Source organism: Paroedura picta, chromosome 12 (assembly GCF_049243985.1).
Source record: "Paroedura picta isolate Pp20150507F chromosome 12, Ppicta_v3.0, whole genome shotgun sequence".
In the NCBI taxonomy this organism is placed as follows: domain Eukaryota; kingdom Metazoa; phylum Chordata; class Lepidosauria; order Squamata; family Gekkonidae; genus Paroedura; species Paroedura picta.
The window spans coordinates 50,797,446-50,820,161 of NC_135380.1; the positions used below are offsets into that span (position 1 = coordinate 50,797,446).

Sequence of the window (22,716 nt, forward strand, 5' to 3'; positions counted from 1 at the left end):
GGGAAAAGAACTCTGAAGTAACATGAACACAGAAGCAAGGAAAATAAGAATGCAGAAAAGTCCAATGTTGCAGGCACTCGAATACTTCCAATCCTGCAGCCTTCCTCTAAAAACCTCCTTCAGGACAAGAGCTGTGTGTTAGTCCATGAGTTGTGGCTCAGTTAGTGTACCCATCTTCCTTTCCAGCCCTGAAATCTTTTAGAAATGTCTCATAGCACTGAGAGTGGCAAACCTCTCTCCCTGGTCTTGAAGTACCAGCGCAAAAGCCAAAGAAGCCTCCATCTACACATTATGACAGTGGTGGCCATGTCCATGGACTACAATTATCATGAGCCCCTGCCAGCACATTCAGAAGATTAAAAGCATTAAAACATGGTGGCATAAGATTCATAAAATGTGAAGCTCCCAACAATATGCTCTACGCTGCCCTGATCCTTGATCCCGAAACAGCAATTAGTCCAGAACGCGGCTGCCAGGCTCCTCACAGCAACACCCCGGAGGTCCCACATCCAGCCCACCCTCCAGCAGCTGTGCTGGCTCCTGATTGAATTTCGAATCAAGCTTAAGGTTTTGGTTATCACCTTCAAGGCCATACACAGTCCGGGCCCAGTATACCTGAGGGATCGCCTCTCCGCCTACACCCCTCAAAGAGCCTTGCGCTCTACCTCCTCCAACCTCCTGATGGCCCTGGCCCAAAAGAAGCCCGCTTGACCTTGACCAGGGCCAGAGCCTTTTCCATCCTGGCCCCCACCTGGTGGAAGGAGCTCCCAGAGGAGATCAGGGCCCTGACAGAACTAAAGCAGTTCCACAGGGCCTGCAAAAGGGAGCTCCTCCTCCAAAAGGGAGCATTTGGTTGAGGTCGACCTGTCCATCGCTTCCAATTGGCCCCCAAGACCTCCGCTCCTACCCTCACCTTCCTTTAATGTTATTGTTATTGTTATTACGTTTCTACTACTACCCCAGAAGAGCTCTACACTCCGCTACTTTCAACTGGCTACAGATCCCTGGCCCTAAAGAGGCATGTCGGGCCTCAACAAGGGCCAGGGCCTTTTCAGTCCTGGCCCCCACCTAGTGGAACGAGCTCCCTGAAGAGAGCAGGGCCCTGTCCGAACTTCCACAGTTCCGCAGGGCCTGCAAAAAGGAGCTCTTCCACCAGGCATTTGGTGGGGCCGACTGACCCATAACACCTACAGGGACCCCCCAGACTGAGGGAACGAACCGACTGAGGGATTGTCAAGTTATTGTTGAAGTGCCGTTCTAATTGTCTCAGTTGATGTGTTATTGTTATTGTTATACTGTTATATTGATTTTGATAGTGTTCTATGTGAATGTTCAAAAATGTTTTATGTAAACCACCGAGAGCCATAGGGAAGGGTGGTATAAAAATATAAAATATAAAATAAATAAATAAATAAATAAATAAATAAAATAAATGTAAATGTTATTGTTACCACCTTACTGTTACTTGAATTATATTACCTGGACTATTTTGTTGTTTCCTGTAAACCACCCTGAGCTTTCGGGGAGGGCGGTATAGAAATACAATAAACAAACAAACAAATAAAATAAAATATAGAATAATAACTTCAGATGTGGCCTTCACAATCAAAAATCAAAGTAGTCAAGAACCACCATGCTCTCCTGGGCCAAGGTTCAATCCTGAGTAGGGGCATGCGATCACTGAAGCCCAAGGCAGCCAGCGCTGCACCATGGAGAGGAGGGGCGGCAGCGGTGCGCGAGCCGACAGCCGCACACAGGCAGAGCTTGCGCTTTCATGCGGCCACTGGCTGGCCTGCCACCGCAGCCCCTCCTTTCTGTGCTGTGGCGCTGGCCTCTTCCTACATGCCGCTTCGGGCTTTGCTGATCGCCAAGGCAGCTGGACCGAGCCGAAGTGCACACCCCTAATCCTGAGCATGCATCCTCCCTCGTGTGTGAATGAAAAGGAAGCGCTATGGTTCTTATGCCACCAACAAGGTCCCATTGTCATACTGTATTGCAGGTAGGTTCTTTGGCCACTGATGAAGACCCTTGAAACACGTTCGGTCTATGGGCACACCCCCTGCAGCCATTGAGACTGGAAGTGCAATCTTGCACAGAGGTGTCTTATGTTTTAAGGGAGCTTTTAACCACCTCAATGTGTACTTAATAAGAAATATTTATATTTTCATCTTAATATATATTTGCTGCTCAACCTCTGGGCTCCTGACTCCAGTTGGGTGTTTTTGTTCCCTTTTAGTTTTTTATCTTTTCAGCTTGTGACCACAGCATTTAGGGAGATGTGGCTTCAGCCCCCCCCCCCTCCAGTCCAGTTTTTGCAACTACAAACTGCCCATGATTCGTTCAGTGGAACCAACAGAGCTTCTGTAGCTCTGAAACCAAAGGGTAGCTTTCTGATTGGATACCTACTGCAAGAGAGCTTTGTGATTGGATCCTTGGATGACAGCAAGAATTCGTTCCAGCTTCTCCCCGGTGATGTGATCTGTAGGCGAGGGAAGGCCAAGAGGCGGATTAAAAACTCAGTCTTTCACTCAGGACCTTAAAAAAATACACCCTAAAAAACAGACTAGCAACCCGCTGCTATTGCCTGTCACAGTCTAAATGGCCTGAAGCGGATGCCCAGGCACAGCAGAGCGAGAGAGAAGTCCGGGGCTGCAAGGTGGTGTCATAAAACTCCACCGTTACTACATTTTGCATGGCCCTCTGAATGCAGGACATAGGCGGGGCCAGGTAGGGCTTTTGCCTAGCAATGTTTCTGACCGGCTGTGCCGGTTTTTAAAAATGTTGCTCCAGCAGCAGCTGCCACCGCAGCACAAGGATCTACCCTGGGTGACTGAAGTTAAGCTGTGGCAGCCAATTTGTGGCTGCACCCACCGTGCTATGTGAGAATTCCAAATGTGCTTGGGGACCCCCGATCTAACATATCCATTCGACTCTTTTCAAAAACATTACAAGAATGCGTCTTACATGGTCGGTCATCTGATGCCTGGATTTGGAGTGAGATTTCTAGTCTCTGTTATATAGACCACGTGATTATTCCAGGTATTAACTACTACTACTACTACTACTACTACTACTACTACTATTATGTGCCACACCCCAGACTAGCTGGCTCATGGCAGGTTACATACAGATACCTGAAACAATAAAACCATCCCCAATTAAAAACCCGTATAATAACAGAAAATACAAAACTGAATGGCAGAAATAATCCTACTCTGTCTAAGGAGCCCCCTAACAGCTGAAGAGGGGTGTGACAGCCAACCATGCCAATGGGCCGGAATGGAGCATAACTTCCAGGGGACCCCATCTGATCTTCTACTAGCACTAGCACTGACCTCAATCATAGTCCTGGCAGAGGAGCTCCATTTTGCAGGCCCTGTGTGAAGTTGAGAGCTCCCGCAGGGTCCGCAGCTCCTCCGGAAGCTCATTCTACCAGGTCGGGGCCAGGACCGAAAAGGCCCTGGCCCTGATTGAGGCCAGGTGTATTTCTCTGGGGCCAGGAATCACCAACAAGTTGAAGCCCACAGAGCGCGAAGCCCTGCGGAGGGCATAGGGTGACAGGCGGTCCCTCAGATATGTGGGTCCCAGACCGCAAAGGGCCTTAAAGGTCAAAACCAAAACCTTGAACCTGATCTGGGCCACAACCGGTGACCAGTGCAGCTGCCTCAGCACAGGCTGGACGTGGGCCCTCCAAGGTGTTCTTGTGAGGACCCTAGCAGCCGCATTTTGCACCAGCTGCAATTTCCGGGTCAGAGACCATGTCGAGCGAGTTACAGAAATCAATTCTTGAGGTGATTGTTACATGGATCACTGTGGCTAGAAGTTTGGGAGACGGATGGGGCGCTAGTAGCCATGCCTGGTGAAGTTGGAAAACACCTGGCGGGCTGCCTTCTTGACCCGTGCCTCCATGGTCAGTGAGGCATCCAAGATCACTCCCAAATTCTGGGCTCGGGGTGCGATGGCAAACTGCGTCCCGCCTAGAGAGTGTAAAAGCACTTCCTGTTCTGCCCCCTTCCTACCCAGCCATAGGACCTCCATCTTGGAGGGGTGAGTTTCAGGTGACTGCTCAAGCCATCCAGCCGCTACATATGCACCAAGGCTCCCTCTCGTTTTCTCCTACTTGAAGGCATCTCAAAGCAGCTTACCATCGCCTACTCTTCCTCTCCCCGCAACAGACACCCTGCGGGGTAGGGGAGGCTGAGAGAGCTCTGAGAGAACTGTGACTAGGCCAAGGTCACCCAGCTGGCTGCATGTGGAGGAAGAGAATCACACCCAGCTCTCCAGATTAGAGACTGCTGCTCTTCACCACAACACCCAGCTGGCTCTCACACCAAGCTCAGGGGGGACGCTGGTATTGGGATGAGCCTTAAATAACTGAAATGCATCTTCAGGGCAGAGCTGGAAGATGCTGCAGCCAGATGAAAGTGGACCAGCAACACACACACTCGCTTACCAAACGTTGTCTTCTCTATTATTTTGCCTGTATCCGAGAAGTCATCAGTAGATTTGCCAAACAGGCCGCGAACCGTGTAGGTCTTTGGAGAAGGAAAAATACAATGCATTGAAAGCAAAATTAGGCCACTATGCTCTAATTCTTGTATGCATACCAATTATTGCATGGAAAGATAGCACAATCTATGCAAAATATTGCACAAGGTACATTGCTCAAAAGCTCCTGTAGCAAGCTGGGATTTGGCAGGAGACAACAAAGACCTCTGGAGGCAACTGGAAGATGATCTCCAGCCCCACCTAGTTGAGCCACACCCAGTTTTCTGCAAGAAGGACTGGCCACCTTCGCTCATGAACATCCATAAAGAGAACAGCATGAAGAAAGGCGGTCCGTTAATGTCTCTCGTTCTAAACTCAATCCTTTTAAGGCTTTTTCTTTTGTTTTCTTTTTTGCAAAAGCCAAGCTAACACATGTTTTTGTTCAGCTACAAACTTTGGCTACTCCCTCCTCAGTTGCCACCTCTCAAGTGTCCAGGGCTGGATCCAGATATCATTTCCCCATCTTCAGCTGTCATGTACAGACTGAGGGCCCATGAAGAATTGAAGGAGGCAGCGGGAGGTGGAAAAAGCCATTTTGGAAACCCCACACCTTAAAGAAACTCCTCCAAATGCTCTGTGTTTTCTTTGAGGCTGGGCCAGGCTCATTTCCTTCCCTCCCTTTTAGTTCCCCTTTAACATCTTCTCAGCTGCTTTCAACAGTCCGGCTATTCGATCTCCATCAGGCCAGCTGTGGGGAGTTCCTGCTTTTTCTTCTGGGTAGGTCCTAGTCCATTTCCCCCCTGCCTACCTAGAAAGATTCCCTGCTCCCCACGAGATGCCTACGTTATCTATGAATGCCCAGGCTTCACTGCCTGCACAACAAGGAGGCCAGCCACTTTTACATACAGAAAACATGAATGCAAAATGCTTACCCGGCTGAGATGGGCATTGTACAAATAGTCAAACAGCTTGTTTCCACGACCCACACCAAGCACTGAAAGGCAAAAAGGAAGGGGTGGGAGAAGAGAGAAGATTCAGTGGGCAGATTGGAGAAGTTACATTTGCTGATTGCACAGCCTAGGCTATTCTGGCAGATGAACATTAAGCACTAGCAGCTGCCTGCATGGTCTTCTCAATGACCATCTGACTGGCAACAACTCACTGGGATTTCAGTGACTTCTGAAACCTGAGACTGAACCTGGAAGCTTCAGTGGGTCCAGTCAAGACAGGTTTTGTGTCTGTCTGAAGTAGGAACTTGGGTGCTTCCTCAAATAGCCGGGGGTGGGAGGAGCAGCAAAGCAGGTGTGTGTGTGGGGGGAGACTTTAAGAGGAAGCCATTTGATGCAATGTTTCTACCCCATATTAGAAACGATGACAGATAATAGATAGCACTATATTGGCAAAGAGCCCTTTCAGAAGAAAGATGTAAGAGAAAAAAAATCTACATTAATGTATGTATTTACTTACTAAATTTCCTGCTGCTTTTCCTAGTAGCTCAAAGTGGCAAACAGCAAAACAACCAAGCTCCACAGTTGCCTAAGAAGAGAAGTCCTCTCATGCACCTGCAAGTGGGTTATGCTAAAGAAACGCCTGGCTGAAGAAGGGGAAGATCAGTGCTTGCATGGGAGGCCTAATAGGGAGGCCTCAGGAAAGGAACCCTCCCCACCGTGTTCGGACTCTGGCATTCTGAGCAGTGTCAGCTCAAGGAAGAATCCAGCAGGCTCAAGGTCGTCTCCATGAGCACCAAGAATGCAGCCTGGCTGGTGTGTTTGTTCTATTTGGAGTTAGTAATTTTTCATTGTAACAGAAAAGCTTTCCTTTCCCTGGCCTGACTGAATATTATGGGCTTTTCTTTCTCTACCATAATATTCCCTTTCTATGAATAAATCTGATTTGAAACCATAATGCAAAAAGTAAGCTAGGGCAGTCTTTGACTTACCAAACACCCCAGACGATTTTGTATCCAGCAGGTGCCCTGTTCCAATTTTCAAGTGGGTGAATACTGGTCCAGCAACTGTATCGGAAACCAGAAGTGAGCGTGTCACAGGCAAGAAGCGCAGCACACCGGCAGATCTCATCTAGCTGCTCTTCAGGAAGAGAAGCGGTGGGGACGTTTGCCCCTGTGCTGTGGAGACTCATACTTTCATCCATACCAGCTACCAGAGTATTGCTACAGCCTTACAGCACCAGGTGACTGGAGATCTTTTTTCTTTGCAAGAATGAATTCATGTCCCATTGCTGTCTTACACGGATGATTCACCCATCATAAAGGGGATGCAGAGTTTGAATCTGTGGTAGGTCTTCTGTAGAAACCACTAAGCATTCCTTCTTGTACAATTTATTTGGATCTGAGAAGAAATTTTCTGGATCTTCATCTGAATAAGAGGCTTGCACCCTCCTCCAACTACAATTTAACAACTTTGTTAGCAGACATTAGACGTGTGCAAATCTACAGCTGACGAACATCATTTGTTTTAAATAAATATTGAACAGCAGCAACTTCCTGTTACTTGCTGTCTTCCTGGTCGAACAGCCTGTTGGCTTTAAGAGTCTGGCTTCTTTTCTTACAAAACAGGAGCTCCCATTTAAACAAAAGCATCCTCAGCCTGGTCAATAAGAAACTCTTGCCACTCACAAAGCCTGGACTTTATATTTTCCTGTCAGACTTCATTAGCTTTCCTGACAACTGTTCATATTGTGATTTAACTGGTAGCCGTGTAAGATCTCCTAAAGAGCACAGCCCCTTGTGGGCAGTGGTGGAGGCCTCGCTTCAAAAAGGATGTGAACAAAACTGAGAGGGCGCAGAGCAGAGCTTTGAGGACCAGTGTACCGATGGGACGGCCTCTTCCTTCATAATCCCCCCGGAGCACTAAGAGCTTTGGGTCAACATCTGCTCAAGGTTCCCACGCCAAAGGAGGTGAAGTTGGACCCGGCCAGGGCCTTTTTGGTCCTGGCCCCAGCCTGGTGGAATGAGCTCCCGGATGAGATCAGAGCCCTGTGGGACTTGAATCAATTCTTCAGGGCCTGTAAGATGGAGCTGTTCCACTGGGCTTATGGCTGAGGTTAAAAATAACACCCATCAAGGAAAACGAGCCTCACCACTGGGGGGGGGGGGAGAGGAAGTGACTCAAGATAGACCTCTGTCAAATAACCTAGCTAAGGGGGATTGTTATATTAACTCTATTGTGTTTTAATCTTTTAAATGCTGTCACCCATCCTGAGTGACATGAAAGGGTGGGATAGAAATAATAAAATCATGATGATGATGATCTGGGGCCTGGAGATCAACCCCTCTGAGGAAAGGCTGTGGGACTTGGGAATGTTCTGCCTGGAGAAAAGGAGGTGGAGAGGAGATACGGTTGCTTTCTTTAAGGATTTGAAATGTCGCTTAGAGGAGGGCAGGGAATGGTTCCTGTTGGTAGCAGAGAATAGGACCTGCAGTAATGGGTTTAAGCTATGTGTAGAATGGTACTGGCTAGATGTCAGGAAAAATGTTTTCACAGTCAGAATAGTTCAGCAGTGGAATGACCTGCCTAAGGAGGTGGGGAGCTTCCCTTCACGGGCCATCGTCAAGCAGCTGCTGGACAGATCCTTCTCCTGGATGCTTGAGACTGACCCTGCACTGAGCAGGGAGTGGGACTAGATGGCCTGTGTAGCCCCTTCCCCCTTTAGGATTCTATAGTTCAGCAGTGGAAGGAGCTGCCTAAGGAGGTGGGGAGCTCCCCCTCTCTGGCCATTTTCAAGCAGCGGCTGGACAGATCCTTCTCCTGGATGCTGGAGGCTGATCCTGCACTGAGTAGGGGATTGTACTAGATGACCTGAATGGCTCTTTCCAACTCAATGGCTCTACGATTCTTTACTTGGCACCTCTGTGCTAGCAGCAAAGAAATAAGATAAATTTATCTTGGGAGCCTCAACAAGAGTCTTGGTGTCAAGGGTTGGCATTGAAGCCCACAGATTGGCACATGTCCAACACGGGCCTGAGATGGGCAGCTCATCCACCCCCACTGGGATTGTGCAGTCTTCCCAGAGATCTCTGATTTCCCATTTCTTGAAGGAACACAGCAAAGTCCTCAAGTGCAAATCTAAGCCCCTCGGGCACCTCTGCTGCTTCAAGTGCAAAAGCCACACCCAGGGCTGTGTGCTTCGGCCGCCAAAGCAGCTGTTCGAGCCCAAAGCAGCCAGTTGCAGCACAGAGGGAGGGGCAGTGCCAGTGCCAGTGCCAGTGCCGCAGTTGGTGTGTGCATGCAGGCGCAGTGCACTGCGGTTCTGGCTGCTTCAGGCTCAAACGGCCGTTTTGGTGGCCGAAGTGCACCACTCTAGCCACACCCTGATGCCTTGCCGGGTGCCCGTCCCACAGGAAATAAGAAACCGACCTCATGGGGCTCTCTTCAGTTTCCTGTTATAAAGACTGCTGGAAAGCCTGGCCTTATTTGCATCCATTTTAACATTGCTGATGGGGCTTAATAAGGTACAGAACAATTGCATTTATTTTCCCATTCCCGAAGGGTGTGCACCCACTTGGGTCTGCATGCACAAGTGGCCAACCTGCTCAGTGGGGGGTGCAAGGGAGGGCGTCTCACCCCAAACCTCGCAAAACTTGGAGCTCACCCTGCTCCCAACTTTCCCCATCATACATTCCCATCTAATTTCTGGCATGCAAAGGGACGTGTAAGATGGCTTCCGATCTAAACCCAGGGCTGGATCCAGGCAGCTCTTCCACTCGGTCTCCTCTAGTTCCCCTCCTTGTTCCTGCCCACATCCCATGTGGTTTCCTGAGTGGTCCAAGAGGACCCCTTCTTCCTCTTGTACCAGCAGAAAAGTCAGTCAGATCCAACCCGTGCATTATCCCATCAGCTGTGATCAATCCAGAAGACCGCCTTTGTCCCCATCTTACCCAGTGGGTGGTCAGCGAACACAGGAAGTTGTGTCACCGTCAGCACCAGTTCTTTCCCATCTTTCCCTTCAGCAGTGCCCGGCAGGAAGCGTATCTGTTGTTGCGGCGCCGGTCGCTTTAAAGAGTTCAGCTCTAAAGACGCAGAACAAAGGAAAACTCTGGTTTGTTGCTTTGCATTTATCATCCAAACGCTGATTTTTAAGCAGCTTCTCTTCCATTCCAGAGAAAAATTCTTCGTGGGAACCACAAGGTTCCAAGCTCAACTCTTCCCCATAGTGTGGCAGTGGCATGAATGTCCATAGACTGCATCCCATTAGATGCATGAAATACAACCTTTTGTTTAATTTTTTTAACTTTATATCCTGTCTTTCTCCCCAGTGGTGACCCAACACAGTTGATGGGATTCTCTGCTCCTCCATTTTATTTTCACAACAACTCTGTGGGGTAGAGGTTAGGCTGAGAGGGTATGACTGGCCCAAGTTCACTCAGCAAGCTTTCATGGCACAATGAGGATTCGAACCTGGATCTCCCAGATCCTAGTCCTACACTTTAAGCGCTAGACTACTGAGTTCTCTATTTCTATTGCAAATGGTCACTTATGTGTGTAACTGATCTCTGCATAGGCAACTGACGGGCTGGACCTCTTCCATTTCACTGCCTTTGGTTTAGTTTACTAATAGTTTTGCTAGATGGCTATCTTTATTGCCACCTGAGATCTGAAGAAGGGGGTCCTGGTCTGTGACAGCACGTCATTTATGAAACAACAACTGTAGCCTTCAAGGATATATTTAAATGGGTAGCTGTGTTGGTCTGAAGTAGCACAATAAAATCAGAGTCTGGTAACACCTTTAAGACCAACAAAGATTTATTCAGGGCGTGAGCTTTCGAGTGCAAGCACTCTTTGTCAGACTATGATCTTCTTACATGACAGGGAATATATAGCAAAAATCAATTCTGTTACATCAGCTATGTATTCCCTGTCATGTAAGAAGATCATAGTCTGACGAAGAGTGCTTGCACTAGAACGCTCACGCCCTGAATAAATCTTTGTTGGTCTTAAAGGTGCTGCTGGACTCTGATTTTATTGTAGGCCTTCAAGGCACCATAACTGCAACATAAAAGGACAACACTACCAACTCTTTACAGCAATATTACAATATTATTTTATGAAGTTATTTGTTTATACCACGTTTACTTGCATGAAGATTTAACTTAAACAAAAATGTTTATTTTGTCAGAAGAGTAAATCTGAAAACGTTGTTTAGTTTTGGGTGTTCTTATGCCATGCCAATAAGGCAGCTACGGAAGGGGCAAAACAGGGTCAATAATATTTACCAAGGACGAGTAATCCTTTGGCAGTGATAAATTGGATGAAACAGTGTGCTCTATAAAGGCTACACAGGTAGGGATGCCAGCCTCTGGGTGGGACCTGAGGATCTCTTAAATTTCTTCTGGAGAAAATGGATGCTTTAGAGCAGTGGTCCCCAACCCCCGGTCCGGGGACCAGTACCGGTCCGTAGCTCCTCCTCATCCTCCTCCACAGTTGCTGCCTTGGGGGCTGCCCTGCCACTCTGCCGCCGGCTCACCTTTAGTGCTCTCCAGCGGTCACCATGGCTGGGGCTCCCCCTTGGCATGGCACTGTACAGCTGCTGCAGGCAGCGCCTCCCAGCAGGTGGCGGGAAGTCAGGGGCACCGGCAGGAAAGCAAGCGGAAGAGGGGCTCAGGTGGTGGCAACGTCCCTCGGCAAAAGACTACCTCTCCGGTCCTCAGTAAAACTGTCAAGTGTTGACCGGCCCCCAGTGATAAAAAGGTTGGGGACCACTGCTTTAGAGGGTGGATTCTGCGGCTGCCTGAGTTCAGAAATACCTGGAGACTTGGGGGGGGGGGGGGCAGGAGTGGGTGGGAAGGACCTCAGTGGGGTACAATGCTATGGAGTCCACCCTTTCAAGCAGCTATATGGAATAGGCTGCCTAAGGAGGTGGTGAGCTCCCCCTCACTGGCAGTCTTCAAGCAAAGGTTGGATACACACTTTTCTTGGATGCTTTAGGATGCTTAGGGCTAGTCCTGCGTTGAGCAGGGGGTTGGACTAGATGGCCTGTATGGCCCCTTCCAATTCTATGATTCTATGATTCTATTTTCTCCAGGGGAATTGATCTCTTCAAAGAAGTCAACTTGGAGTGGCTTGGACCGGGAGGTTGGGCTAGACTGGTGACCAGATTTTAACGTTGGTAAAGCGGGACACCATTGACCGGGGTGGTTGTGGTGTTCTTGATTGAAAATTCGGTCTATATGGGGTAACAAAAATTTTCATAGAACGCAAAAATAGTATTGTAATATATGTATTTTAATTTCAAAATAATTTGCCAGGTGCCCAGATGTCCCTCCAAAAGTGGGACAATCTGGTCACCTTATAAGGGCTCTTTCCAACTCTATGATGCTTTTAATCTGGTGAGCTGGGTTCGAGTCCCCATTCCTGCACATGCAGCCACCTGGGTGATCTTGGGCTAGTCACAGTCCTGACAGTACTGTTCTCTCAGGGCAGTTTCTCTCAGAGCTCTCTCAGCCTCACTCCCTCATTGGGTGTCTGTTGTGGGGAGAGGAAAAGGAAGGCGATTGTGAGCCACTTGGAAACTCCTTTGGGCAGTGAGAAGTGGGGAGATGACCTGTGACACCAGGGGATCCTCAGGACCCACCGGAAGGCTGGCATCTGTCGTCCAGTGCCACTAGGGTTGCCAGTTCTGGGCTAGGAAATCCTTGGAGACTTTGGGGGTGGAGCTGGGAGTGGATGGGGTTGGGGCGGACCTCCGCGGGGTATAATGGTATGGAGACCCCCCCTCCCCTCCCCTCCCCTCCCCTCCCCTCCCCTCCCAAGAAGCCCTTTGCTCCAGGGGGACTGAGCTTCTGTAACCTGAAGAGGCGCTAAAATCGCAAGGGGCCACACCCGGAGGCTGGCCTCTGTCGCCCCCCCGGGGGTCTTTGTCTCCGCCCTGGAGCCTCCCGGAGCCTCCTCGCCTGGCCTGGCCCGGGCAGCCCTGCCGCCTGCAGCCCCCCTTCCCCCGCCGTGGCCGGGGGACCTGGCAACCCGCCCTCGAGTCTCCCGGAGCCTCCTCGCCTGGCCTGGCCTGGCCCGGGCAGCCCTGCCCCCTGCAGCCCCCCTTCCCCCGCCGTGGCCGGGGGACCTGGCAACCGGGCCCCGGAGGCTCACCGCGCAGGAGTTTGGCCTCCACCACGTCGCGCGCGGCCTTCCACGACGCCCCGGGCGGCTTGTAGACGGCGAAGAGCCCGTGCAGCCCGGCCCTGGCCGCCCGCATGGTGCAAGCGCCGCTCGCGGCCCAGCGGAGTCACCTCCACGGGTCCCCCACGGGCGCCGCCAGGCCGGGTGCGCCGCGGAAGGAGCCCCCCGGAAACGAGGGCGGCGCGGGAGGGCCGCAGGGCGCCGCCGTCTCTCGCGGGTAAGCGCGCCCGGGGCCCCAATCCTCACGTGGCCGGGGCAACTGCGCGGGGGGGCGGGGGCGGGGGAAGCGCCGGCCAGGCCTCGGGGTGCCAGCCTCCAGGTGGGGCCTGGGGACCCCCCGGAATTGGGACTCGGCTGCTTGGGGGGCGGGGGCTGAGGGACCCTCTCTTCTGCTCCCCCAACCAAGGCTCCTTTGCAATTTGACCTCGAGCAGCCCTTCCGTTCTCCGCCCGGCCTGGACCTCTGGCTTTTCTCAGCCCGTGTAGGGCAGGGCTAGTCAAACTGCGGCCCTCCAGAGGTCCATGGACTACAATTCCCAGGAGCCCCTGCCAGCGAATGCGAAAGGTATATAAAGCGAACACTGGCAGGGGGCTCCTGGGAATTGTAGTCCATGGACTTCTGGAGGGCCGCAGTTTGACTAGCCCTGGTGTATGGTGACTGTTCTTCGATTCCGAGCATCGTTTTGCGTGCATGATAAGTTAGCGAAATAGTCTGACAGTTGCTGCCCTCTTTGACATCCCGTTTTCCAGAACTGGGGTGTAACCTGAACATTTCCAGTCTGTGGGCCATTGTTTTATTTTCTCTGTTTACTGACACAGTCTTGTTCAGAGCTTGATGAACTCCATTTCAGTGGCTTGGAGTAGCTGTACTGTGACTTTTTACTTGGAAGTAAATGCTAAAACAAGCCTAAAGGTAAAGGTCAAGGTCTCCCCTGTGCAAGCACCGAGTCATGTCTGACCCTTGGGGTGACACCCTCCAGCGTTTTCATGGCAGACTCAATACGGGGTGGTTTGCCAGTGCCTTCCCCAGTCATGACCGTTTACCCCCCAGCAAGAGCAAGCTGGGTGCTCATTTGACCGACCTCGGAAGAATGGAAGGCTGAGTCAACCTTGAGCCGGCTGCTGGGATTGAACTCCCAGCCTTATGGGCAAAGCTTTCAGACGGCTGCCTTACCACTCTGCGCCACAAGAGGCTCTTTTCTAAAAAAACAAGCCTACTTGATCCCAAACATTTGCCCCTCATTGGTATCATGGGGAGATTTGAGATTCTGTTTCCTATTAAAGTTCGAAGATCTTGAAAGAGTATATTCAATTAATTTTACAGCTGAGGTACAGAAAGCCCTTTGCTACTTAAGCAAAACAAAAACCAGGGGAAAATGTTGCATATGGTTCAACCATGAAGGGCCCTCGGGTGGCGGGTGAGAGGCTAAGAGCCATGGTCCTGGCAGTCTCTGGTTCAAGTGTCGCCTCTGCCACCAATTCGTTTGGTTGAGAAGAAGAAGAAGAAGAAGAGTTGGTTCTTATATGCCGCTTTTCCCTACCCAAAGGAGGCTCAAAGCGGCTTACAGTCGCCTTCCCTTTCCTCTCCCCACAACAGACACCCTGTGGGGTGGGTGAGGCTGAGAGAGCCCTGAGATTACTGAAGAAGAAGAGTTGGTTCTTATATGCCACTTTTCTCTACCCGAAGGAGTCTCCAATTGGCTTACACTCGCCTTCCCTTCCTCTCCCCACAGCAGACACCCTGTGAGGGAGGTGAGAGGCTGAGAGAGCCCTGATATTACTGAAAAAGAAGAGTTGGTTCTTATATGCCGCTTTTCCCTACCCGAAGGAGGCTCAAAGCAGCTTACAGTCGCCTTCCCTTTCCTCTCCCCACAACAGACACCCTGTGGGGTGGGTGAGGCTGAGAGAGCCCTGAGGTTACTGAAGAAGAGTTGATTCTTATATGCCGCTTTTCTCTACCCGAAAGAAGTTCAAAGCGGCTTACAGTCGCCTTCCCTTTCCTCTCCCCACAACAGACCACTTATCCCGACTTCCGTCTGCCAGCCTTTCAAGCAGGGTTTCATAAAACCCCGGGATTTCTTGAGGGCCCTCAAGGGTTTCCCCAATGGGCTGGCATTAATTTATTTTTTACATATTTTAAAAATTTGTTAAACACCTATTGGGTGATACGACCGTATATTGTCGTGTTGACTCACCCACCCAAAGTGGCCAATAATAAGAAAATCAAGGTTCTTAGAGTTTCATGTTGATTGAGTAATAACTTGGTCTGAACGACTGTAATAATGAACTTGTACTTTGTTAACCCAATCATGTTTGTGTCTCCTCGGGAGCAAGTGCCCGTGTGGCCCAGTGGGCAAGCTCCATGCTCAGCCAGCCAGCTGCTGGTTGATTTTGAGCCGACAGCTCCTTGGGAAGGAAGGATGGTTTAGGGTTGCGATTTGGGGACCCTGAAGCCGGATTGGGCATCTGAAACCACTCGGGAGGCAAGTCCACATGTGTCCTCGGCCTTGGGCAGGCACACGGGCACTGCTAGTGCCTGACACTTCTCAGTAATGTTAGTGGGGAGACTGCATTTTATGGGGCGCGCTCTCAAAGTGTTTCGAGCCTCTTGCCCAGAGTCCAGGCTTACCTCGTGTTGCATTTCAAGAGGCTCCGTTGTACAAAGGCTGCCTTGAACCCATGAGGCAGAGGATCCAGTTGCATCTGAAACCGGAGGGGGGGGGGACGTCAACATAGGTTTCAGGTTCATTTCTGCCTCCACCTGATTCCGTTTCTTGGCTGCAGGAAGAAGATGGAGCTCCTGCTGAGAAGGGCTCCGAAAGGCCTGCCTTGGGCCACACCCTTCCGGAAGGCTCTTGGTTCTTCCTTGGCAGCAGGCAAGTTACTTCGTTGCTCTCCCCACCCCTGCTGTGGATGTTCTCCAAGTCTCCTTCCCTGTTTCCCCTCTTCTTGTGTTTGTCCCGCTTGCAAAGCTGGAAAAGGTAAAGAAAAAGTGCAGAGGAGGGGGCTGGAGCCCCTTCCCTGTGAATCAAAGAGTGGGAAGGGGACACACAGGCCGTCTAGCCCAACCCCCTGCTCAATGCAGGATCAGCCTAAAGCATCCAGGGTAAGAATCCTGGATGTCATGATGGCCACAGGCATAGACAGCTTTCAAAGGGGGTTCAATAGATTCATGGAGGGCAAGTCTATCAATGGCTCCTAACTGATGGCTGAGAGGAATCTCCACATTCAGTGACACTGAACCTCTGGATCCCAGAGTCAGGAGGTAATATCAGGGGAAAGGCCTTGGTCTCTGTGCTCTCTGTGCACAGGGCTCTTCTTACGGTCCTATCAGGGGAAGGTCTCAGCCTCTGTGCCCCGTTGTTGACCTTCCAGTGGAATTGGTTGACTTCCGTGTGAAGGAGAGATACAAGGAGGGGAAGCTGACGATGGCTAAAAGTTCTACACTATTTGTGAAAGATGTATCAGAGGACTAGAGAGACTGCTAGTCTGATCTAGCAGGGCACCTCTTTTGTTCTTATTTTGCTAATAATAACCAAGTTCAGCTTTTGAGTTGTCAATGCCATCTCAAAATTATAATTCTAGAGGGATAATAAATCATTGGAATGCAGCAAGCACACGTACCCCCACAAAGGATGTGTTTACAGTATCCAGACTGGGAGATCATTCAGGTTCAACTCCTTCTGCAGGAAAAAGCACATTGTATTTACCTGAAAGGAGGACCTGGTGGTGCTTGTTTTTTGTATCCACATTACAGTTCTGTGGCTGCAGGCATAGCTGGCTTTTACGGGGATTAGACAGATTCGCAGAGGATGGGTGTATCAGTGGCTACTGGCCACAGAGCCTCCATATTCAGAAGCAGCTGATTTCTGAGTCCCCAAGCCAAGAGGCAGCATCAGGGGAAGGCGTCTGCGCCATATAGAGGAATCGTTCGGCCGTGGGGTAAAACAGGATGCTGGGCTAGCTGGTCTGATCTGGCAAGGCTCTTCTGGAGTACAAACTTTTTAAAAGCAGGAGAACCATTCATTCATCGGCCTTTTGAGTCAATATGGGGCTGGGTTTGTTTCTTTTTCTTTGGTGAGGTTAGGTTGTGGAAACTATGACTTGGCAAACGAGACAGCCTCCATCAACCTTCCCCCTGAATGTTGCCTCCCTCCAACCCTTGCTGGCCACAGGGGTGCCCCTGCTCAGGCCTACCTCACAGGCCTGTTGTGACTATCAAGCAGAGAGAGGGAGAGTCACAAATGCTTCACTGACCTCCAAGGAGGAAGGCTGGGTGGAAAAACGTGATTGGTGCTCCAAGTCTGGTTCAGATATTCAGGAGTGAGAGGTGGCAAAGGACTAAAGAGATTAAATTAAACGGGCATTGCGGGAAAATACACGGGGGAGAAAAATAGCAATTAGTATTCAAAATTCAGGGTTGTGCAAGATGCCTCAGCCCTTTGTGGACAGGGAGCTGACAATGGGGGGTGCAGCCCCAACTTCACAGCCTCCCATTGGGGAGGATAGAGAGCAGATTGCTTTCCACTGTAGTCAGTCAGTCAGTCAGTCAGTCAGTCAGTCAGTCAGTCAGTCAGTCAGTCAGTCAGTCAGTCAGTCAGTCAGTCAGTCACCTTTTATTGGCATAAAATATGTGTAAGGCATATAAAAATAGGGTTTAAAATTTCAACGAAATAATAAAATAGGCCATGGGGTTACATAACCAAAGAGATCTTTAAATGATTAAATAACCTATAAAAGATAAAATACAAGGTAGGCAGCATATTATAAACGCATCTTAGTTAAAACTCTGGCAACTAAAATGGTTACCTCTGGGTCTTTGTCAGAGAGCAGAAATTGCAAGGTTATAGAGTTACTTACTTGTTTCCCAGCAAAGCAACAAAGCTGTCATCCCGACACTGCTCATATAAGGGGCAATCTAACAAAATGTATGAGACAGAGTCAGGGCAGCCAGAACCACACGGACAGAGTCTCGCATGGTATGGGATACGGTGGAATCTTCCCTCTAAGACCTTTGAGGGGAAAGCATTCATTCGTGCCAGGAGAAAAGCTCTTCTCAGGGGTGGGACATCAAGTAGATGCAAATATGTAGGCATAATATTTCTCTGCATAGTGATGCCAAAGAATGCTGGTGAGCAGACTCGAGGCTGGGTAGGTATGAGTTCCTGCTGCTCATGGTCTAACATTCTCTGTTTAATAATCCGGAAGATACATTTTTCTTCCAGAGGTAGTAGGGAGTTCAGATCGATGCCAATGGAGACTAATTTTTGTTCAATAGCTTGGAACCATCGAAATTTAAGAGGGTCACTTTTCAGACAAGTTAAAAGGCTGCCAGTTTTTATTCTAAAAAATAGTCTGACCCAAAATTTAAAAGTAGCTATCCAGGCCCTTGTCTCTACCCTAATTTGGCCAAATTCTGCGCAAATGGCATGGTAGGAGACACAATTGGGAACCCCTGCAATTTGCCTATAGAAAGCAGATTGAACCTCCTCAATATATTTATTAAAGGCAGGAACCCATAAGGGGCATCCAAACAGGAGCTGGGACATCACTTTGGCATTAGAGAGCAGGTTATGGGGTACCCTGAAGGGTGTGTGCTGGAGGCGTCAAAAGGGTGTGCTCCGAGGTAATCTAGGCTATCGCTAGCCAACAATGGCCTTGCTTTCCTTACCTGAGGACAAACAGGTCACTGTCTGTGCAGACAAATAAATGGATACCTGATAAGCCAGTATTCAGGAGTATTTGAAAGGTTGTCACTTGGACCCATTATGCATGGGGAGGATAGCGTGCATTCAGGGTGGAATGGCGGCAACTAAAATCACCGATAACGCACGGAGCCGGCTGCAACCGCAGATTCGGTGCACGCTTCCGAAAAAGCCATGTTAGCGAAACGCAGAAGAAAGCACAGCTTCCCGGGTGACCAGGGCGCAACCAGAAGCAGCGCCGGGGTGACCGCGTGCATAATCGGGGAGGCCAGAGGTTCGAAGGCGGCGCCACCCCTCGAGGCGGCTGCCGGAACGAATGGCAGCGCAGGACGGGGGGAACCCAAGGGAAGAGGGACAGAAAGGCGGCCGGGGAGCCCACAGGGGAGGGGGTCCAGGAGATTGCCGCGGCCAAGGACGGCGAAGAGGCCGGCCACCCATCTCCCACCCATCCCCAAACTCCTCTACTCTCACCCACTGCCCTAATGCTCTCTGATCGCTATGGTAATGTTTAAACATCCCTTCAAAATAAGATACAGACACACCACAACAATGAACATAAGGAACATTTCATTTTCATGGAAATTTTAACTCATGACAGATCCTTCTCCTGGATGCTTGAGGCTGATCCTGCACTGAGCAGGGGGTGGGACTAGATGGCCTGTTTGGACCCTTCCCACTCTAGGATTCTGTCTCATCCCAATGGGTTCTGCCCGCACAGAGTTTTTGCTTTGTTTTGGCTTCCCAGCAGCAGTAGGGATTTCTTGAACATCCTCAGTGCATGGCCCTTTAATTGTCTGCTCTTAAAAAGGTTGCGGACCGCTGAATTACACTAGACGGGGTCCTACACTCTCTCGTATCCCACAACCTTGAGTATGTTGTGAAGAAAAGTCACACTGAAAATGGGCAGCATCAAAGAAATTAGGAAGTGAAGTTATTTTTTTCTCTGGGCATATTGGGTGGCTGTCGCTAACAGTTATTGCTGACAAACAGAGTGGTCCCCACCGACATTGTCGTTGCTGCCATTAGTAAAGAGCACCAAATCTAATTAAAAACCTAATTAATAAATAAATAAATAAATAAATAAATAAATAAATAAATAAATAAATAAATAATAAAAGAGCCTTTTTGGAACCCAAGCGTTTGCTTGCTTGAGCTGCTAACCTTTGCCCTCCGGGGTGGTTTTTCCCCTCAGGCAGCCGATGCCAGCTGTGGCACACTGGCCAGACTTCAGCCACCGATGGCCCTGCAAGAGAGGACGCCTCTTACCCGCTCTACCCGGGCCACATCCCAACTAGCCCTCTGCAGAAAGCACTGCTGGCCGCTGGCTCTGCCCTTATGGCCCTCTACGATCCTTATCGGCACGGTGAGCTGCTACTTTGTGGGAACCTGAGTTAAAGCTACTAGCCAGAGTGACAAAAGGGAAACTCCATGCTGAGTGGCAGTCAGCTTCTGGATTCCAGTGCCAGGAAGCAACCTCAGGGGAAGACCTTGATCTCTCTGCCCTGTGGTTGGCCCTCCAGAGGAAGAGGCTGGCCCTTGTGTGTGACAGGGACCCTTGGTCTGACCCAGCAGGGCTCTTCTGATGTTCTCAGGAAGGCTTCGGCCTCTCTGCCCCATTGTTGTTCTTCCTGAGCAGTGGTTCTCAATCGCCCTAATGCCGTGACCCCTACAGCAGGGGCGGTGGCCGCACCCACACACATGCGCACATGCCGCCACTGCTCCTGCTTACCGTGGCACTTGCCATGGTACTGGCCTCCTCCGCCAGCACCATGCCACTGCCGCAATCCCCAGGAAAGGGCCGAATGACTGCTCAAGGGGTCACGACCCCTACCTTGAGAACCACTGCTCCAGAGGAACTGGTTGGCCTTGTGTGAGGCGGGAGGCTGGACTAGATGGAAACCTGGTCTGATCCAGCAGGGCCCTTCCGATGTTCTTATGAAGTGCTCAGATTCCATGCCCCATTGCTGTCCCTCCAGAGGAACTGGTTGGCGTCTCTGTGAGATGGGATGCGGGGCTTGATGGAACACTAGCCTGATCCTGCAGGGCTCTTCTTATGGCAGAAAGGCAGTAGTCCCTCTGCGTTGTTTTGCTTTCCAGCGGCCAGTATTTTCAGGTACACCACGTCAGAAGAAGAGTGAAGAAGGAGAGTTGGTTCTTAAATGCTGCTTTTCTCTGCCCGAAGGAGTCTCAAAGCGGCTTACAGTCTCCTTCCCTTCCTCTCCCCACAACAGACACACTGTGAGGGAGGTGAGCCTGAGAGAGCCCTGGTATTACTGAAAAAGAAGAATTGGTTCTTGACTGCAGAGAAAAGGACGCACAGTAATGGGTTTAAACTACAAGTACAACGATATAGGCTAGATATCAGGAAAACAATTTTCACAGAGTAGTTCAGCAGTGGAATAGGCTGCTTAAGGAGGTGGTGAGCTCCCCCTGACTGGCAGTCTTCAAGCAAAAGTTGGATACACACTTTTCTTGGATGCTTTAGGATGCTTTGGGCTGATCCTGCGTTGAGCAGGGGGTTGGACTAGATGGCCTGTATGGCCCCTTCCAACTCCATGATTCTATGATTCTATAACTTGTCCATTGAGTTTTCCACAAAGTTACTGACCTGGAGCCAGACATCCTGGAATGTGAAATCAAATGGGCCTTAGGAAGTCTGAGCAACAATAAATCTAGTGGTAGTGACAGCATTCCAGTTGAACTATTCAAAATCTTAAAAAACGATGCAGTAAAAGTGCTACAATGAATATGCCAGCACATTTGGAAAACTCAACAATGGCCACAGGATTGGAAAAGGTCAAAGAAGGGCAATGCCAAAGAATGTTCAAACTACCACACCATTGCACTCATTTTTCATGCTAGCAAAGTTATGCTCAAAATTTTACAAGCTAGGCTCCAGCAATATGTAGACTGAGAACTTCCAGAAGTACAGGCAGGATTTCGAAGAGGCAGAGGAACTAGAGATCAAATTGCCAACATACTCTGGAGAAAGCTAGGGAGTTCCAGAAGAACATCTACTTCTGCTTCATTGACTATGCTAAAGCCTTTGATTGTGTGGAGCACAACATATTGTGGCAAGTCCTTAAAGAGATGGGAATACCAGAGAATCTTATTTGTCTCTTGAAAATCATATATGCAGGTCAAGAAGCAACAGTGAGAATGAATATGAAATCACTGATTGGTTCAAAATTGAGAAAGGAGTTCGGCAAGGCTGTATACTGTCGCCTTGCCTATTTGTATGCGGAGCATATCATGAGAAAGGCAGGATTAGATGAGTCACAAATTGGGATCAAGATTGCAAGGAGAAATATCAACAGCCTCAGATATGCAGATGATACTATAATGGCAGAAAGTGAAGAGGAACTAAAGAGCCTGTTGATGCGGGTGAAAGTGGAGAGTGCAAAAGTTAGTTTGAAACTCAACATCAAGAAAACAAAGATCATGGCATCCAGCCCTCTCAATTCCTGGTAAATAGATGGGGAAGAAATGGAGATAGTGACAGATTTTATTTTCCTGGGCTCCAAGATCACTGAAGATGGGGACTGCAGCAAAGAAATTAAAAGACGCTTGCTCCTGGGGAGGAAAGCTATGGCAAATCTAGACAGCATCCTAAAAAGCAGAGACATCACCCTGCCAACAAAAGTGCATTTAGTCAAGGCTATGGTATTCCCAGTTGCAATGAATGGCTGCGAAAGTAGGACCATAAGGAAGGCTGAGCATCAAAGAATTGAGGCTTTTGAACTCTGGTGCTGGAGAAGACTCTTGCAAGTCCCTTGGACTGCAAGGCGAACAAACCAGTCAGTCCTAGAGGAGATCAGCCCTGACTGCTCCTTAGAAGGCCAGATCCTGAAGATGAAACTCAAATACTTTGGCCACCTCATGAGAAGGAAGGACTCCCTGGAGAAGAGCCTAATGCTGGGAGCGATCGAGGGCAAAAGAAGAAGGGGATGACAGAGAATGAGGTGGCTGGATGGAGTCACTGAAGCAGTAGGTGCAAACTTAAATGGACTCCAGGGAACGGTAGAGGACAGGAAGGCCTGGAGGATCATTGTCCATGGGGTCGCGATGGGTTGGACATGACTTCGCACCTAACAACAACAACAACAATGATTCTATATGCCACTTTTCTCTACCCAAAGGAGCCTCAAAGCGGTTTCCGATTGAGAGCCAGTTTGGTGTAGTGGTTAGGAGTGCGGACTTCTAATCTGGCATGCCAGGTTCGATTCTGCGCTCCCCCACATGCAACCAGCTGGGTGACCTTGGGCTTGCCACGGCGCTGATAAAACTGTTCTGACCGGGCAGTGATATCAGAGCTCTCTCAGCCTCACCCACCCCACAGGGTGTCTGTTGTGGGGAGAGGAATGGGAAGGCGACTATAAGCCGCTTTGAGCC

At 49.8% G+C, this 22,716-nt stretch overlaps 2 protein-coding genes across 3 annotated transcripts in view; one reads left to right on the forward strand and one right to left on the reverse strand.

Moving 5' to 3' along the window:
* Positions 1-12,824, reverse strand: part of TRUB2 (TruB pseudouridine synthase family member 2) — a 29,618-nt gene extending 16,794 nt beyond the window's left edge. For both annotated transcript variants that reach the window (XM_077306478.1, XM_077306480.1), the window contains exons 1-6: positions 12,591-12,824; positions 9,386-9,517; positions 6,428-6,502; positions 5,421-5,482; positions 4,454-4,535; positions 2,407-2,479 (exon numbers count right to left, since the gene is read on the reverse strand). In XM_077306478.1, the coding sequence (XP_077162593.1) occupies positions 2,407-2,479; positions 4,454-4,535; positions 5,421-5,482; positions 6,428-6,502; positions 9,386-9,517; positions 12,591-12,696 (530 nt within the window). In that variant the 5' untranslated portion in view covers positions 12,697-12,824. The remainder of the gene's footprint in view (positions 1-2,406; positions 2,480-4,453; positions 4,536-5,420; positions 5,483-6,427; positions 6,503-9,385; positions 9,518-12,590) is intronic.
* The window catches only part of COQ4 (coenzyme Q4), a 29,006-nt gene continuing 18,976 nt past the window's right edge, over positions 12,687-22,716 (forward strand). The window contains exons 1-3 of the mRNA XM_077306477.1: positions 12,687-12,837; positions 15,404-15,499; positions 19,521-19,687. Of these exons, the coding sequence (XP_077162592.1) occupies positions 12,695-12,837; positions 15,404-15,499; positions 19,521-19,687 (406 nt within the window). The 5' untranslated portion in view covers positions 12,687-12,694. The remainder of the gene's footprint in view (positions 12,838-15,403; positions 15,500-19,520; positions 19,688-22,716) is intronic.